At 42.0% G+C, this 18,122-nt stretch overlaps 1 protein-coding gene across 2 annotated transcripts in view; it reads right to left on the bottom strand.

Annotated features, from left to right (window-relative positions):
* LOC142160841 (CD27 antigen-like) overlaps positions 1 to 18,122 on the bottom strand; it is a 42,762-nt gene that overhangs the window by 20,447 nt on the left and 4,193 nt on the right. For both annotated transcript variants that reach the window (XM_075215866.1, XM_075215867.1), the window contains exon 2: positions 7,623 to 7,710. In XM_075215866.1, the coding sequence (XP_075071967.1) occupies positions 7,623 to 7,710 (88 nt within the window). The remainder of the gene's footprint in view (positions 1 to 7,622; positions 7,711 to 18,122) is intronic.

The following is an 18,122-nucleotide window of genomic DNA, read 5'->3' as shown; positions in this document are numbered from 1 at the left end:
CTTCCCATCTCCTATTCATAACAGTACAGTATAGTACTCCCTCCCAATCTTCTATTCATAGCAGTACAGTACAGTACTCCCTCCCAATCGTCTATCAATCCACAGCAGTACAGTACTCCCTCCCCATCTTCTATTCATAGCATTACAGTACAGTACTCCTTCCCATCTCCTATTCATAACAGTACAGTATAGTACTCCCTCCCAATCTTCTATTTATAGCAGTACAGTACAGTACTCCCTCCCAATCTTCTATCCATCCATAGCAGTACAGTACAGTACTCCCTCCCCATCTTCTATTCATAGAAGTACAGTATAGTACTCCCCCCCAATCTTCTATTCATAGCAGTACAGTACAGTACTCCCTCCCAATCTTCTATCCATCCACAGCAGTACAGTACAGTACTCCCTCCCAATCTTCTATCCATCCACAGCAGTACAGTACAGTACCCCCTCCTAATCTTCTATCCATCCATAGCAGTACAGTACAGTACTCCCTCCCAATCTTCTATCCATCCATAGCAGTACAGTACAGTACTCCCTCCCAATCTTCTATCCATCCATAGCAGTACAGTACTCCCTCCCAATCTTCTATCCATCCATAGCAGTACAGTACAGTACTCCCTCCCAATTTTCTATCCATCCATAACAGTACAGTACAGTACTCACTCCCCATCTTCTATTCATAGCAGTACAGTACAGTACTCCCTCCCAATATTCTATCCATCCATAGCAGTACAGTACAGTACTCCCTCCCCATCTTCTATCTAGCCATAGCAGTACAGTACAGTACTACCTCCCCATTTTCTATTCATAGCAGTACAGTATAGAACTCCCTCCCAATCTTCTGTTCATAGCAGTACAGTACAGTACTCCCTCCCAATCTTCTATCCATCCACAGCAGAACAGTACAGTACTCCCTCCCCATCTTCTATTCATAGAAGTACAGTATAGTACTCCCTCCCAATCTTCTATCCATCCATTGCAGTATAGTACAGTACTCCCTCCCCATCTTCTATTCATCCATAGCAGTACAGTACAGTACTCCCTCCCAATCTTCTACCCCTCCACATCAGTACAATACAGCAGGACTAGTCCATCTCAGGTGCCAGGTAGCCAATATACCTTAAATTACTTCCCTCACCTAACTTTTGGGAATCCTTTCAGTTAATTCTGATGTATACACGTCTTCCTTAGCTCCTTAAACTATCTCGTTTGTTCGTATACATTATTTTGTCCATCCCAAATCAGTGACATGGACCTGCCTTTATCTCACTCAGTTCTGTGTACATGTAGCACAGGCTTTGATTGTACCCGGGTCTTACATAGGCAGGCACCAGCCTATAATGAGGCACCTGGCATCGGCCAATAAGGGAAGCAAAATAAAGGGTAATAGAGAAAAAATGCCAATTTTCTTGTAGCAAAAAAAAAAATAGTACCACAATGAAAATATGTTTTTTTAAATGTGCACAAACTTGTGTGCAAAATGTTGGTGGTCGTCTGCACAAGAGAGAAAGACGTCATTAGATTTGCTGGCTCAGTCCAGACACGCCCCAGTTCTCAGGAACATTTCGCAACCCGTAAGTGGAGATTTCCCCTTTCAGACTAGAAAGTAACAACTGTGTTATGTTTCCTGCTGCTTCCAGTTCTACTATGTTACTAGTTGTATGATGCTGCCGGGAGGGAGTCTGTGACGACAGTAATCATAAATGCCTTCTTTTGGTTTTTTAATATTAGCCAGATGTATGTTCCTTACTTGTCATCCCCAAAGGATGGAGAATGTTCTGCTTGTTGTGAAGTATTCACTAGTGGTATGATGCTGCTTTTTTTTCTTTTCTTTTTTTTAAATATTATTATTAATATTATAAAAGTGGTAATGTTTATATGTACGCTAACAAAGAGGCTCTGCCATATCAGCTCTTTAAATGCAGTGAGGGGAAACATGAAGTAGGAGCGGCCCTCCAGCCTTTAAAGGGGCCGCACAGTGCGCTTCCTCCACCTCTGGCTATGCCGTGTGACCTCCCCGACTGTGCAGAGGTCACGTGACACAAAAGTTGCCTATCCCCCGTTCTAATAAGATCAGGAGCAGCCAGCCAGCGGGCCGTAAGTGAAAGCTCGCGGGACGCCTGTTGCCCACCGCTGTTTTAATGCAACCAATGGCATTATTGTAGGGCCATCACTTTGCAATGAAACAAAAATAAATAAAACCCAAGATATCGACGGGTCTTGAAGTTTGGTCCGATCATAAAAAACAATCAATACCCCCTTCTGGGTCCCAATGCAAAGTAAAAAAGTTATAAGAGCCTAGGTCCGCTATACCTATTAATTTGGGAGTCTCAATAATTGGAAACTGTGAGGTACACATTTCGAGTGAGGGGAAATAGGGACTATCATTGGAAAAAATGAATACATTACAGTGTACACTACGCTATAGGTGTACTGGTCTCCATCCATTTCTGTTGTAAGATGCAAGTAGACGGCACGTGATTCATTTTCATGCATACAGTCTCAAGTGGAAATTTAGAAATTGGCGGTATGAACAATGTAATGGGAATGTAAGTGACTGGAATGTGATAGTGTTACAATGAAGGCAGTAGTAGAAGTGGCAGTATGACATACCACTGTATACACCCCACTTCTACCACTGTATATATATGTATAATGTAAGTGACTAGAATGTGATAGTGTTACAATGAAGGCAGTAGGAGAAGTGGCAGTATGACATACCACTGTATACACCCCACTTCTACCACTGTATATATATGTATAATGTAAGTGACTGGAATGTGATAGTGTTACAATGAAGGCAGTAGTAGAAGTGGCAGTATGACATACCACCGTATACACCCCACTTCTACCACTGTATATATATGTATAATGTAAGTGACTGGAATGTGATAGTGTTACAATGAAGGCAGTAGTAGAAGTGGCAGTATGACATACCACTGTATACACCCCACTTCTACCACTGTATATATATGTATAATGTAAGTGACTAGAATGTGATAGTGTTACAATGAAGGCAGTAGGAGAAGTGGCAGTATGACATACCACTGTATACACCCCACTTCTACCACTGTATATATATGTATAATGTAAGTGACTGGAATGTGATAGTGTTACAATGAAGGCAGTAGTAGAAGTGGCAGTATGACATACCACTGTATACACCCCACTTCTACCACTGTAGATATATGTATAATGTAAGTGACTAGAATGTGATAGTGTTACAATGAAGGCAGTAGTAGAAGTGGCAGTATGACATACCACTGTATACACCCCACTTCTACCACTGTAGATATATGTATAATGTAAGTGACTAGAATGTGATAGTGTTACAATGAAGGCAGTAGGAGAAGTGGCAGTATGACATACCACTGTATACACCCCACTTCTACCACTGTATATATATGTATAATGTAAGTGACTAGAATGTGATAGTGTTACAATGAAGGCAGTAGGAGAAGTGGCAGTATGACATACCACCGTATACACCCCACTTCTACCACTGTATATATATGTATAATGTAAGTGACTAGAATGTGATAGTGTTACAATGAAGGCAGTAGGAGAAGTGGCAGTATGACATACCACTGTATACACCCCACTTCTACCACTGTATATATATATATGTATAATGTAAGTGACTAGAATGTGATAGTGTTACAATGAGGGCAGTAGGAGAAGTGGCAGTATGACATACCACTGTATACACCCCACTTCTACCACTGTATATATATGTATAATGTAAGTGACTAGAATGTGATAGTGTTACAATGAAGGCAGTAGGAGAAGTGGCAGTATGACATACCACTGTATACACCTCACTTCTACCACTGTATATATATATGTATAATGTACGTGACTAGAATGTGATAGTGTTACAATGAAGGCAGTAGTAGAAGTGGCAGTATGACATACCACCGTATACACCCCACTTCTACCACTGTATATATATGTATAATGTAAGTGAATAGAATGTGATAGTGTTACAATGAAGGCAGTAGGAGAAGTGGCAGTATGACATACCACTGTATACACCTCACTTCTACCACTGTATATATATATGTATAATGTACGTGACTAGAATGTGATAGTGTTACAATGAAGGCAGTAGGAGAAGTGGCAGTATGACATACCACTGTATACACCTCACTTCTACCACTGTATATATCTGTATAATGTAAGTGACTAGAATGTGATAGTGTTACAATGAAGGCAGTAGTAGAAGTGGCAGTATGACATACCACTGTATACACCCTCACTTCTACCACTGTATATATATATATGTATAATGTAAGTGACTGGAATGTGATAGTGTTACAATGAAGGCAGTAGGAGAAGTGGCGGTATGACATACCACTGTATACACCTCCACTTCTACCACTGTATATATATATGTATAATGTAAGTGACTAGAATGTGATAGTGTTACAATGACAGCAGTAGTAGAAGTGGCAGTATGACATACCACTGTATACACCTCACTTCTACCACTGTATATATATGTATAATGTAAGTGACTGGAATGTGATAGTGTTACAATGACAGCAGTAGTAGAAGTGGCAGTATGACATAGCACTGTATACACCTCACTTCTACCACTGTATATATATGTATAATGTAAGTGACTGGAATGTGATAGTGTTACAATGACGGCAGTAGGAGAAGAGGCAGTATGACATACCACTGTATACACCTCACTTCTACCACTGTATATATATGTATAATGTAAGTGACTAGAATGTGATAGTGTTACAATGAAGGCAGTAGTAGAAGTGGCAGTATGACATACCACTGTATACACCTCCACTTCTACCACTGTATATATATGTATAATGTTAGTGACTAGAATGTGATAGTGTTACAATGAAGGCAGTAGTAGAAGTGGCAGTATGACATACCACTGTATACACCCCACTTCTACCACTGTATATATATGTATAATGTAAGTGACTAGAATGTGATAGTGTTACAATGAAGGCAGTAGTAGAAGTGGCAGTATGACAGACCACTGTATACACTCCACTTCTACCACTGTATATATATGTATAATGTAAGTGACTGGAATGTGATAGTGTTACAATGAAGGCAGTAGTAGAAGTGGCAGTATGACATACCACTGTATACACCCCACTTCTACCACTGTATATATATATGTATAATGTAAGTGACTGGAATGTGATAGTGTTACAATGAAGGCAGTAGTAGAAGTGGCAGTATGACATACCACTGTATACACCCCACTTCTACCACTGTATATATATGTATAATGTAAGTGACTGGAATGTGATAGTGTTACAATGAAGGCAGTAGGAGAAGTGGCGGTATGACATACCACTGTATACACCTCCACTTCTACCACTGTATATATATATGTATAATGTAAGTGACTAGAATGTGATAGTGTTACAATGACAGCAGTAGTAGAAGTGGCAGTATGACATACCACTGTATACACCTCCACTTCTACCACTGTATATATATATGTATAATGTAAGTGACTAGAATGTGATAGTGTTACAATGACAGCAGTAGTAGAAGTGGCAGTATGACATACCACTGTATACACCTCACTTCTACCACTGTATATATATGTATAATGTAAGTGACTGGAATGTGATAGTGTTACAATGACAGCAGTAGTAGAAGTGGCAGTATGACATAGCACTGTATACACCTCACTTCTACCACTGTATATATATGTATAATGTAAGTGACTGGAATGTGATAGTGTTACAATGACGGCAGTAGGAGAAGAGGCAGTATGACATACCACTGTATACACCTCACTTCTACCACTGTATATATATGTATAATGTAAGTGACTAGAATGTGATAGTGTTACAATGAAGGCAGTAGGAGAAGTGGCAGTATGACATACCACTGTATACACCCCACTTCTACCACTGTATATATATGTATAATGTAAGTGACTGGAATGTGATAGTGTTACAATGAAGGCAGTAGAAGAGGTGGCAGTATGACATACCACTGTATACACCTCACTTCTACCACTGTATATATATGTATAATGTAAGTGACTAGAATGTGATAGTGTTACAATGAAGGCAGTAGGAGAAGTGGCAGTATGACATACCACTGTATACACCCCACTTCTACCACTGTATATATATGTATAATGTAAGTGACTGGAATGTGATAGTGTTACAATGAAGGCAGTAGAAGAGGTGGCAGTATGACATACCACTGTATACACCCCACTTCTACCACTGTATATATATATATGTATAATGTAAGTGACTAGAATGTGATAGTGTTACAATGAAGGCAGTAGGAGAAGTGGCAGTATGACATACCACTGTATACACCTCACTTCTACCACTGTATATATATGTATAATGTAAGTGACTAGAATGTGATAGTGTTACAATGAAGGCAGTAGGAGAAGTGGCAGTATGACATACCACTGTATACACCCCACTTCTACCACTGTATATATATGTATAATGTAAGTGACTAGAATGTGATAGTGTTACAATGAAGGCAGTAGAAGAGGTGGCAGTATGACATACCACTGTATACACCTCACTTCTACCACTGTATATATATGTATAATGTAAGTGAATGGAATGTGATAGTGTTACAATGACGGCAGTAGGAGAAGTGGCAGTATGACATACCACTGTATACACCTCACTTCTACCACTGTATATATATGTATAATGTAAGTGAATGGAATGTGATAGTGTTACAATGAAGGCAGTAGGAGAAGTGGCAGTATGACATACCACTGTATACACCCCACTTCTACCACTGTATATATATGTATAATGTAAGTGACTAGAATGTGATAGTGTTACAATGAAGGCAGTAGTAGAAGTAGCAGTATGACATACCACTGTATACACCCCACTTCTACCACTGTATATATATATATGTATAATGTAAGTGACTGGAATGTGATAGTGTTACAATGAAGGCAGTAGGAGAAGTAGCAGTATGACATACCACTGTATACACCCCACTTCTACCACTGTATATATATATATATATGTATAATGTAAGTGACTGGAATGTGATAGTGTTACAATGAAGGCAGTAGTAGAAGTGTCAGTATGACATACCACTGTATACACCCCACTTCTACCACTATATATATATATGTATAATGTAAGTGACTGGAATGTGATAGTGTTACAATGAAGGCAGTAGTAGAAGTGGCAGTATGACATACCACTGTATACACCTCACTTCTACCACTGTATATATATATGTATAATGTAAGTGACTAGAATGTGATAGTGTTACAATGAAGGCAGTAGGAGAAGTGGCGGGATGACATACCACTGTATACACCCCACTTCTACCACTATATATATATATGTATAATGTAAGTGACTAGAATGTGATAGTGTTACAATGAAGGCAGTAGGAGAAGTGGCGGGATGACATACCACCGTATACACCCCCACGTTGACCATTGGTCTTAGCAATGAGTGTATCCATTTTTTATTGTGTGAGAGAACCTTCCGTCAAAAACGTCAGTAAAAAGAAAAGGTGCCAGTTTTGTGTTAGGATCCCAGCAGATTACATAGGGGACACAATAAGTCGATATAAACACTATGACACATTTCATTAGATACAATTATATATTGTCTTACCTGGGGGGCAGCGAGAACAACACCTATCCACTCCTTCAGGCTTGTAGTGAGTGTTGTTACATGGAACTTGCTTATCAGCTGCTGCGATCTGTATGAAATAAAGACAAAAATATCAGGGTTCACGGAAACAGGCTGATATGTTTTTTCAGCAGAAATCATTCTTGCAAATTGTCAAGAGCAGAACCTTCCAGCGAGTGTCGCTGCAGAGCCTTCCAGCGAGTGTCGCTGCGGAGCCTTCCAGCGAGTGTCGCTGCGGAGCCTTCCAGCGACTGTCGCTGCGGAGCCTTCCAGCGAGTGTCACTGCAGAACCTTCCAGCGAGTGTCGCTGCGGAACCTTCCAGCGAGTGTCACTGTGGAGCCTTCCAGCGACTGTCGCTGCGGAGCCTTCCAGCGACTGTCACTGCAGAGCCTTCCAGCGACTGTCACTGCGGAGCCTTCCAGCGACTGTCACTGCGGAGCCTTCCAGCGACTGTCACTGCGGAGCCTTCCAGCGAGTGTCACTGCAGAGCCTTCCAGCGAGTGTCACTGCAGAGCCTTCCAGCGACTGTCGCTGCGGAGCCTTGCAGTGACTGTGACGGCTAGTGTCACCTGTCACGGGAGGCTGTGATATTCTGGGGCGAACCAATATTCATGAAATTGAAACCCATTACCCACAGTGCATTATGCCTCAGTGATGTCACTAGTTCCTTGTGAATTCACAGGCTGAATACTAATTCATCTCACAAAATGGCATTCACAGTATGTAGGTAACAGATCCACTTAGTGGCATTACAATACCTACAACTAAAGTGACTTTGTCCCCTTCATCCTTCTGAGAAGGTTGTAAATCACAAGACTTCAGTTACTATTTGCCATATATAAGGCCTGTACTGTATTAGAGCAACTGTCCACCTTCAGGTAACTTTACACGTATTATCTTGTACATGACACCCAATACATTGTCTTTCCGTTACATATTTATGTATTTAAAGTTGTTGGTTGGGTGTACAAGACAGCTTCATCGTGGTGTAAGGGCAAGGAAGATAAATCTGCCTGGTGGTGTAAAGGTGGGGCTGAAAAGCACAGAAGGGAAGCAGAAAGAAAAAGCAATGTATTTAGTAAAAGGTGCAAGTGGGCATGTACAGTAAATATGCAATAATAATAAAATAATGCAATCTGAAGGTGGAAATCCTCACTTTAAGGCCTGTGTCACCAGCTCTCTCATTTAACCAGCCTCACATAGGATTTTCAGTAGAGGTAAAGATGCCCTGGAGGACATGTCTGCAATGTACAGAGATGACTGGAGTGAGGTGTGGTTATAAAGCATGGCCTTACGCTTGGCTGGCCTCTGTGTCTTAGGTGTGTATATGTATCACAACAACGCCCGTGCTGTATATCGGTGTCCATTAGCTTCCAACTCCAGTCCTCAAACATCCCCAACAATTCCAGGCTTTAGGGATATCCATGCTTGAGCACAGGAAGCTGAACCAAGGCACTAATTAAGTCACCCATATTCAGGCACGGATATCCTTAAAACCTGGATTGTTAGGGGGAGATGGGGAAACACTGATGTCCCTTTGTAGATGGTTTGAGACAACCAGTCCCCAGCTTGTGGCTACAGTTGTTTTAAAGCAGGGTTAATACAGCGGTGTATGGATGGGTGTGGCCTAGCAGGTTGTGGGCGGGGATAACAGTTTAGGGGTCCACTAATATAACTAAGTGATCTGTATGAATGAGCGAGAGAAAACAGGACTATCCTCAGAGAAGCAAGACACAAGGGAGCCATATATTAGCATCCTCAGCCCTAACATTCCTCAGTGACCGGTTTCCTGTGTAGGTAAACGATAGAGACCCATATGTCCCAGTTAACTAACATTGTCTCCGCTTTTGACTCTAACGAGTAAAGTGGAGGCTTCCATCAGAACTGCTTTTGTCTCGAGAAGAAGCTGGACTCATCGAACAGTGGACATGGCCTCCTAGAAATGTGTTGGTGGCTGGATAGGTCAGGCTTTGGTTGGAGGTAGGGAGGTAAGAATATGGGAGAGATCATTGTCTAAAACTTCTGTAAGTCCTGATATAATGGGGTTAACAGGAATGGCTTTACTCAAAAGATGGCCATAGGGTGACCATAAGAATAATATGGAGAATGTAATTAGGATGTCCCAATTTTGGGTTTTCAGGGTCCGAGATTACATCAATTTTATTTAAATCTTATTTGCCAACTTTTTTGAGTTGGCATGCGGGAGCCTCCCTGGGGGACGTGGGCGTGCGGGGGGGGGGGCTTCAAAATCGCGGCATTCTACAGCGGGGCGGGGCCAAGTGCCGCGATTCCCGAAGAATCGCAGCATTTTGGCCCTAATTCTGCCCACTTGACTAGGAAGTGGGCAGATGCGGGAGATTGCCACACTCTCCCGGGAGTCCGTGATTCACGACCCACTTGAAATGTGGGAGCCTCCCGGACATTCTGGGAGAGTTGGCAAGTAGGATTTAAATAGTAGTGTTATTATAACAAACATGGCAAGAAATTACAGAGTCAAATCTGTCTATCTCTGTATGCAGTTTGTTTACAATGAACATCGAGATGAGGAGGGGGATGGGTGGAAGTAAAGAGCATTTTCTCACCATGTCATAAAAATGAGAGCTGTCAGCACACAATCTATGTATAGATTGCTCACATTTCTCCAAATGCAACTGGCTGCAAAAAGAACGTTTGTTGGGTTTAACGAGAATAAGGAGGAAGAGAGCACATAAAAGGAGATAGAAGGGGAGACAAGTCCAACACTGGTTCTGATCTCACTTAATTTATCAAGCAGAGATATAAAATCTCCCATATCCCTTGTTAAACAGCCCCCTATATCTGTAACGGTCTAATAAGTGCGGGAACAATAGCTCTGTGTTGACACCTTTTGTCGGTTTTACTTCCCAAGTAATGATTTTGCTCATGGGGATTCCCAGCCCCAGGAATCCCCCAACTGAAATGACTAATAACTGACACAGGGAGCAGTAGATGGGAGATGCTCGTTCCGTGAGGACCAGCCGGGAGTTCTCACACTGTGAACCAGGCACCGTGACTGTACTGAGAAGGAACAAGATCATTTTGTTTGTTAACAATCTTCTATGTCAACGAAGATCCCAACAGTCCAATGTGTCTAAGTTCTCTGCCGACTCTCTCTGTTTCTGCTGGGCTCGTATCCCAGTTCTAAGGAGAACCCTTTACTGGGGGAAATAAATTGCTGGCCATGTGGCGCGCGGACATGGTGCCGCACACTTTGTTGGCAAATTACGGTAAATAATCTCTGCTCTTTTTTTCCTCGCACCTCTATGGGGCACAAGGAAAAAAAAAGAGCGTAGGTTTCCGTCAAATCTCCGCCGCAAAGTGTCCCCGGAAGGTCCGCGAGACACTTCGCAGCTGATTGTATTCCCGCCTATGTGTTAGCACACAAACAGCACACCATTAAACAAGTGACATCACAACACCGGGGAAGCATGTCATAGCTATAGAGTCGCAGTCTCAGAAAAGCAGGACAACACATTCAATCGCTTATTCCTAACAGAAGTACATGCGGTTCACTGTGACGTGCGTTAAAGGACACAAATAATATTTTTTAAAATTAAACCTCTCACCTTTATTTCCATTTACTTAAAACCCACTGATTTCATATCACAAGGTCCCATTAAAACCAGCGAAATAGGATTCAAAAAATAAAATTGGGTATCGAAAAGAAACATGATGTTAAACTTTCCCATCTATACCACTTTTACTTTCTGTTTGCATATTATAAAGAGAACAATTACTTTTCTTATATAACTTACTTAATGTACCATTATTGGGTTGTATTCAATAATGATAGCCTATTCTTTGTTGCAGTGTTTAAATTCTTTCATGTATCATATCTCATAAAATAGATCTCACACTCACTCCTGAATGCGACTCTGATATTGTGTCACTTACTTGTAACAATACAAAACTATAGCCAGTTAAAGTGATGGCTTAAGCAGCAAAACCATTAAGGAATGAGGTCTGGTTTTTTTATAACATAAAATTTCTTTGGCAGGCTATAAAAAAAAAAGTTGGTATTTACTATTTTCTACCATGGCAACCACAGTCACATGACACATGCATGTAGTCAGCAGAGAGGCTTTGGAATGCCTCTCTTAGCTCTGTCTGCATTGTGACATCCTCTCCCCACCTTATCTGTCCTCTTTGCCATCACATGACATACTGAGAGTCTGTGAAACTGTCTGGCAGCCATATTTGTCAAGCCTCCAGAGAGATTTTGAAAAAGAAGATAATGATTTGTAGAACAACATCTAAGAAATATGACAATCAAAAATTGATTCATTTGGCTAAAATTCCGTTTAGTTATAGCACCTTCCTAAAGGAATGGTTATTAATGGGATTATTACCAAGATAATTGGAGGAGGTAGTGGACATAAGTAAGAATATGTAAAAAAAAGAATTGGGTATTTTTTTGAAGTTTTGTAATGTTACATTATTTGTAAGCTTTGTCTCCTAATCTATTATACTTATAATGACCATAATGCTCCTGAAATTTCTGCAGACCTGGAAATGAGTACATAATGTGATTAGTTGTCATTACATCTTCTGCCCTTGCCTGCTGTGACATCAATCACCAATATATGAAAAAAAAAAAACAAATATTCCAGTGACATCGCTCGCTTGCTCTAATGCATCTGCCTCATTTCCATAACTGGGGAATTTTCGAGCAGTCTCTGAGATTCATCATAATAATGAGTCTCCCAGACATTTGCCACATGGATCATAAGGGAAACGTCGACATATAATTTATGGTTGAACTAGAAGCCAGAATGCATGAATACTACAGAGCCTGGAGACTACACCTGCTGAAAACTGGCACCGTAGGATTGGCATGGGGCCGGGCGGGCAAGTCCTTGCTCTTCTCTCAGTACTCCATTGATTGCATTTGGCTGGCTCTTTACTGAATATCATTTGCTTATATTAGTTTCAACACAGCAGATTTCATTGCAAGGCTTCAGAAGAGGAAATAGACCTTGTCACCAGGATCTGTAGGAGAACGCTCTCTTTTATTGCACAACAAATCTTTAACTCACAAGATGCACCAGAATAAAAGTGCATTAATGCTAAAAAGTTACTATAACTGTTTTACTTAAAACTGCATTATCATCTGGTGCTAGTTAGCTCCTCCTCCTCCCAGAACCCCCTGGGGCTGCTCCATGCAGCCATTTTTTCCAGGTCTCTGTAGTTTGTCTCACAACCTCGGCCAAAAACCGGTGTTGTGTGACGCTGTTGTGGGCGTGAGTAGTGGGACCAATCAGAAGCCACAAAGATTGACATGGTGGCTTCTGATTGGTCTCCCTGCACACACCTTCCTTCCGCAGCCATATTAGACTTGTGAACAGAAATGTTCACCAGTTTGGATGGTCATACAGGTTAAATTTATGACCCAAAGGCAAGCATGGAATAGATTTTATGGCATATGGAAACTACAGGTCACATGGGTGATATCAGGGCCATCTTAACAGCACTATAGGCCCCCAGGCAAAGCAGTGTACCGGGGCCCTTCCTACACAACCACTCACCCACTTATGTACAATTAGTAAGTGTACGTTGTTTTCGATAAGGTCAAAATATGTATTCGCAACAGCAAGATAGCATGTACAGATAACAGCTGATACTGAAGTGATTAGTCCATCTAAACGTTTTAATAAAGAGGGTTTGAAGGTTCTGAATAAATGAAAAGTTGTCAAGCCTATGGGGCACCTATGCGCATGGGGACCCGGGCAACTGCCCAACATGCCCATGCGTTAAGACAGCCCTGGGTGATAATGGCATTATTATCTACTGTATCTAGCTTCCCTCAAGGGAAGAAGACAAGAAGACATAGGTAGGGCTATATGATGATATTTGGTTTATCAAGCAAATGGGGCAGTGTTCACTGAGGTGGGCGGAGCTTCATGACGTAAATTGCGTCACTACGACACATTCTCGCTTACCCAATAAATCGTGAGTCTCTCAGACATTACGGAAGACTAGCCAGCTATGTGTTACGATATTTGTTATATATACATGGCACCAACTCTTCGGTGCCTTCCGTTATTGCAAGCAAACCGATGGTACTGCCATCAATGGGAAACGCGTATGTCCTTGCCAAAATCCGCCTGTCCTCAATACAATGCTGTACTCTATAAAGCAGCACCTAGCCGAGTCTACACACACAACCTTTGGCTTCCGTTGTAAAAATCGGCAAATGAAAGTGTGGGAGAGAACGCTGCTTAGATCAGCTATCTATAGCCTGAAATGCTGTACTTCAAACCCTGCACAGTATTACTGTAAATGAGTTAAATTTGTTCTATTGTGTTTAAAAAGCCTCAAGGAAATGGGAACTAAATATACATTTATGTAAAGGAATGTTCGACAATTCATAACTATCAAAGTAAACATAAATCTACAACTTGATGGAATGTGAGATATTTATGTAGAACCGTGTTAGGGAGGGGTGATATTATACTTCCTTGTTCAAGGAAATAATATCTAGGACTTAAAGTCCTATGTTCAAATCGACAATACTACATACGCTACAGAGCAGGAGAAGGCCATCTGTGGCAACCCAGCTCTTGTGGAACTACAAGTTTCAGTATGTAGCTATCGGGGCATGCTGGGAGTTGTAGTGACACTGTAGCCAGGGTTATCTCCCTCTGTTATAGAGTGGTTAGTGGATCAGCTAAGATTAATAATAATTTCTAAACTATGATAAAGGTCTGTACTGTACTAATTATAGTCTAAATTATTAGGGATATGTGTGATTTATTGTGCATACCTCCAAAAACATACTGGTAGGTTCATTGGCTGCTATTAAATTGCCCTTAGTGTCTCTCGGTCTGTGTGTGTGTGTGTGTGTGTGTGTGTGTGTGTGTGTTAGGGGATTTAGATTGTAAGCTCCAATGGGGCAAGGGCATACTTGCCAACCTTTCTTTGTTGGGTTCAGGGATATCCCGGGGGAGGTGGGCGTGTGGGGGCAGGGCTTGACGAATCACATCATTTTGGCCCCGCCCCCTAAACGATTGTCACCATTTTGGCCAATTACAGCATGGTGCAGGGCTAAGATGACACAATATTTGCGTCATTAAGCCCCGCCCCCTCCACTTATCTGTTGCGGGGCGAGAACTGGGAGGTTGCCCTGCTCTCCCAGGAGCCCGGGCGGTCTCCCAGAAATGCGGGAGTCTCCCGGACATTCCGGAAGAGTAGGCAACTATGCGTTAAAGAAAAGCCGCTAATGAATCTCTAGAGACTGAAGTGTCTTTTACATTTCTGTCTCCATTACTGGAGTCATGTTGTCTTACCTGTCAGTCTTTGATTAAATCTTGGTTTCCATGAAAATGGCCACCTCCATAGGCATCAATACATGGACATAGGACAACATTTGTGAACTGTGTCATCATGCCACAGATGGCGAAGCCAACCACGTCTTGTACTGGCTCAGCATCAGGGAGAATGCCAGACTCTTCAGGGAGTGAGGGAGATCACCCCTAGTTCAGGGAGTCTCCCTGACATTCAGGGAGAGTTGGCAAGTATGGGCAAGGATTGATGTGAATGAGTTCTCCATACAGCGCTGGGGAATTAGTGGTGCTATATAAATAGATGATGATGATGATGATGATGATGATGATGATGATACCTGTGCCCAGCACAGGGAAATGTATATCCTAAACCCCAACACTATCAGACATATTTATTGCTGTTAGATCCCACCCCCAGTTGTACTGATATAGAGTTATCCAACCTCAGATTGCAGGAGTCCTCTGTGAGGAAATGAAGGAATTATGAGAAAGGGAAAGCATGCAATGGAACTGTACTAAGTGATAGCCTGGCAGCAGGCATCATGAAATCTATGTAAAGTTCCATAACAAAAATATAATCTATCCATCTTTTAATATAAACATTAGATAAATACACAGGTATAACAATAAACTATAGGTTTACAGTCCCTTTAACTGTAGCGCGTTAACATCAGTCAGCTCTTTGTGTGTGACCTTAACCTGCTCTGACTAAGGCTTTTACTGCACCAGGGACTTCAATAAATACCTTTACCGCTGTTAATACCTATGGGAGTGGACAGATTGCTGTTTACCTTGATTATTTTATTTGGAACGGTCTCGTTTCATCTGTGCCAGCGCCACAGTCTGAATCTACACCCTGCCCTGTTTCCACAGTCCTCGCCCCTAACCACAGGATTCACCCTCAGGGCAGCCGTCCTCTTCCTGTTGCCAGGCTTAGGCTACAATCGATTCCATTCAAATAATTGTGAGGACAATGGAATGTAGTGCTGTTATTTAAGCGCATTTACGGTATGTAATCAATTATTGCCTGTCTATTGGCTGTACGGCGCTGCGGAATCTGTAGCGCTTTATAAATAAACATTGATGATAACTTACATTGTTATTTCACATCAGATATTATTTTCCATTGATCAGTGGTAAAAATTCCCGAATAAATCACATTTTGACACCATGATCCAAGAAAATTATACCCAAGAAATGCCTAAGGGTATAAATGCATTTTGTAGCCACCTTATGTGTATTTGTCAGTAAACAATGACTTGCATTGTTGACTGTGCACTTAAAACAGAAAGCAGCTTTCAGGTTCCACTTTTGCCTCAAAATATTCACATTTTATTATTATTATTATTATTATAGATTAGAGGTGAGAGCCCCCAGCGGGGTAGAGACAGGGGCCGGAGGACCTCACGGAGGAGACAAGGAGCTGGAGAGCAGAGTTAAGGTGGTGGAGAACAGAAGGAGAGGAGGCCCTGCTCGGAGGAGCGTACAATCTAAGGGGAGGGTAGGACGGACAGAGACACAATGGTAGGAGGGGGGAATGGGGAGAACGGAGGCAGAGACAGAGAGGGGGGAGAGGAGGAGAGGAGAGGAGAATTAAAAGGAGGGAAGTAGAAGGGGGACAGGAGAGGGAGGGGGGTAGGGGGAGACTGGGAGGAGGTCAATGGGTGGGGGACTGAAGGGCTTTAAGGAAGAGGTGGGTTTTTAAGACCCGTTTGAAGCTGGACAAGTTGAGGGAAGTTCTGATGGAGCGGGGGAGCTGGTTCCAGTGGAGGGGGGCAGCACGGGAGAAGTCTTGGATGCGAGCATGGGAGGAGGTAACCAGGGGGGAAGAGAGGCGGCGGTCGTTAGCCGAACGAAGAGGGCGGGCTGGAGCGTGAATGGAGATAAGGTTGGAGATGTAGGGAGCAGTGTATACTATAAATATTCTACATACAGTATATATAAAAACCTGTACTGGTATATCTAAAGTCCGTACCAGCCATTAATACTATAAAAACAACTGAGGAAATTCTGAAAACTGCTGCACAGACAAACGGTGCTGTAAACAATAGCAACCAGGTGTTTGCTTTACCCCTATAACCTGTACTAGAACAATGAGAGTGTGGTTGCTAGGGGACATAGATCATTATTTAAGTGCATCAGGTGTCTTAGGACATCCCAACTGAACATTTATGCAAAACCGTGCAGAGGGGAAAAGATAATGTAACCCACGGAAACCAGACGCTTGGTTGACAGTATTTTTTGCTGGGCGACAATGTTTATAAATGTCCCCAATAACCAGTGAAACATAACATCCCTCTTGTCAGTTTAAACAAAAACGACAGATCAGGGGAATTAAACTGGGACTTTTGTTGAGCTGCGTCAAACAATGTTTATTTTACGGGCGTGGTTCTATTCAGCTAATGAAATACTTGACAAATTATTATTTCAAAGATCTGTTACCCAAATACAATACAGCCCCATCTAACACACATAACCTAGTGACCCACTTGCACACCAGACTTAAGCTAGGTACACACTAGAGGGTTTTTGTTCAATAATCGGCTCAGCCAGCCGCTCATTCAAATGTCGGGTCAGTGTGTGTAGTCACACAATGGTCGAAAGTCTGCCCAAATGGACGATTGTCGCCTCATTTGGTTGGTCGTACCGTTAGATATTTTCGTTCCAATCTCGTTTCCGTTGTGTAGTGTGTATAAACTTCCGACCGATCCACGACGAAATTGCAATCATTGCTCACGACAACATGGCTGTAAAAAGTCAATAAAGGGACGTCTTCTCTTCCCTTTTTCGTCTAAATCAAGGCTAGTGTGTATGCAGTCCATGGACCGAGCGATCGGACCATCGATCGCATGTAGAATCGATCGGCATAAAAAGTTGGTGGAAAATTCTGTAGTGTGTACCCAGCTTTAGGCTGGGTACGCACTACAGAAAATTTCTCCCGATGCGATATCTTTAACGATTTTATCAACGATTGAAAGTCGCGTTCAGCATGACGATTCATGTGTACACACCATATATGTTTTACAAGATTTACCTTCAGATCTGCGCTCTTCATCTGTCATAACCATCGGCTGAAAAGATCCTGACTCTGCACACTCCCTAGAGATCTATGAACACTGGTGATCCTGAGTGCTTACACACTGCAGGATTGGAACAACATTGTTCCACCGTTAAGATTTT

This window comes from Mixophyes fleayi, chromosome 6, assembly GCF_038048845.1.
Source record: "Mixophyes fleayi isolate aMixFle1 chromosome 6, aMixFle1.hap1, whole genome shotgun sequence".
NCBI lineage: Eukaryota > Metazoa > Chordata > Amphibia > Anura > Limnodynastidae > Mixophyes > Mixophyes fleayi.
Note: the sequence above shows the minus strand (reverse complement) of the source record. Positions and strands in the feature narration are given on the sequence as shown.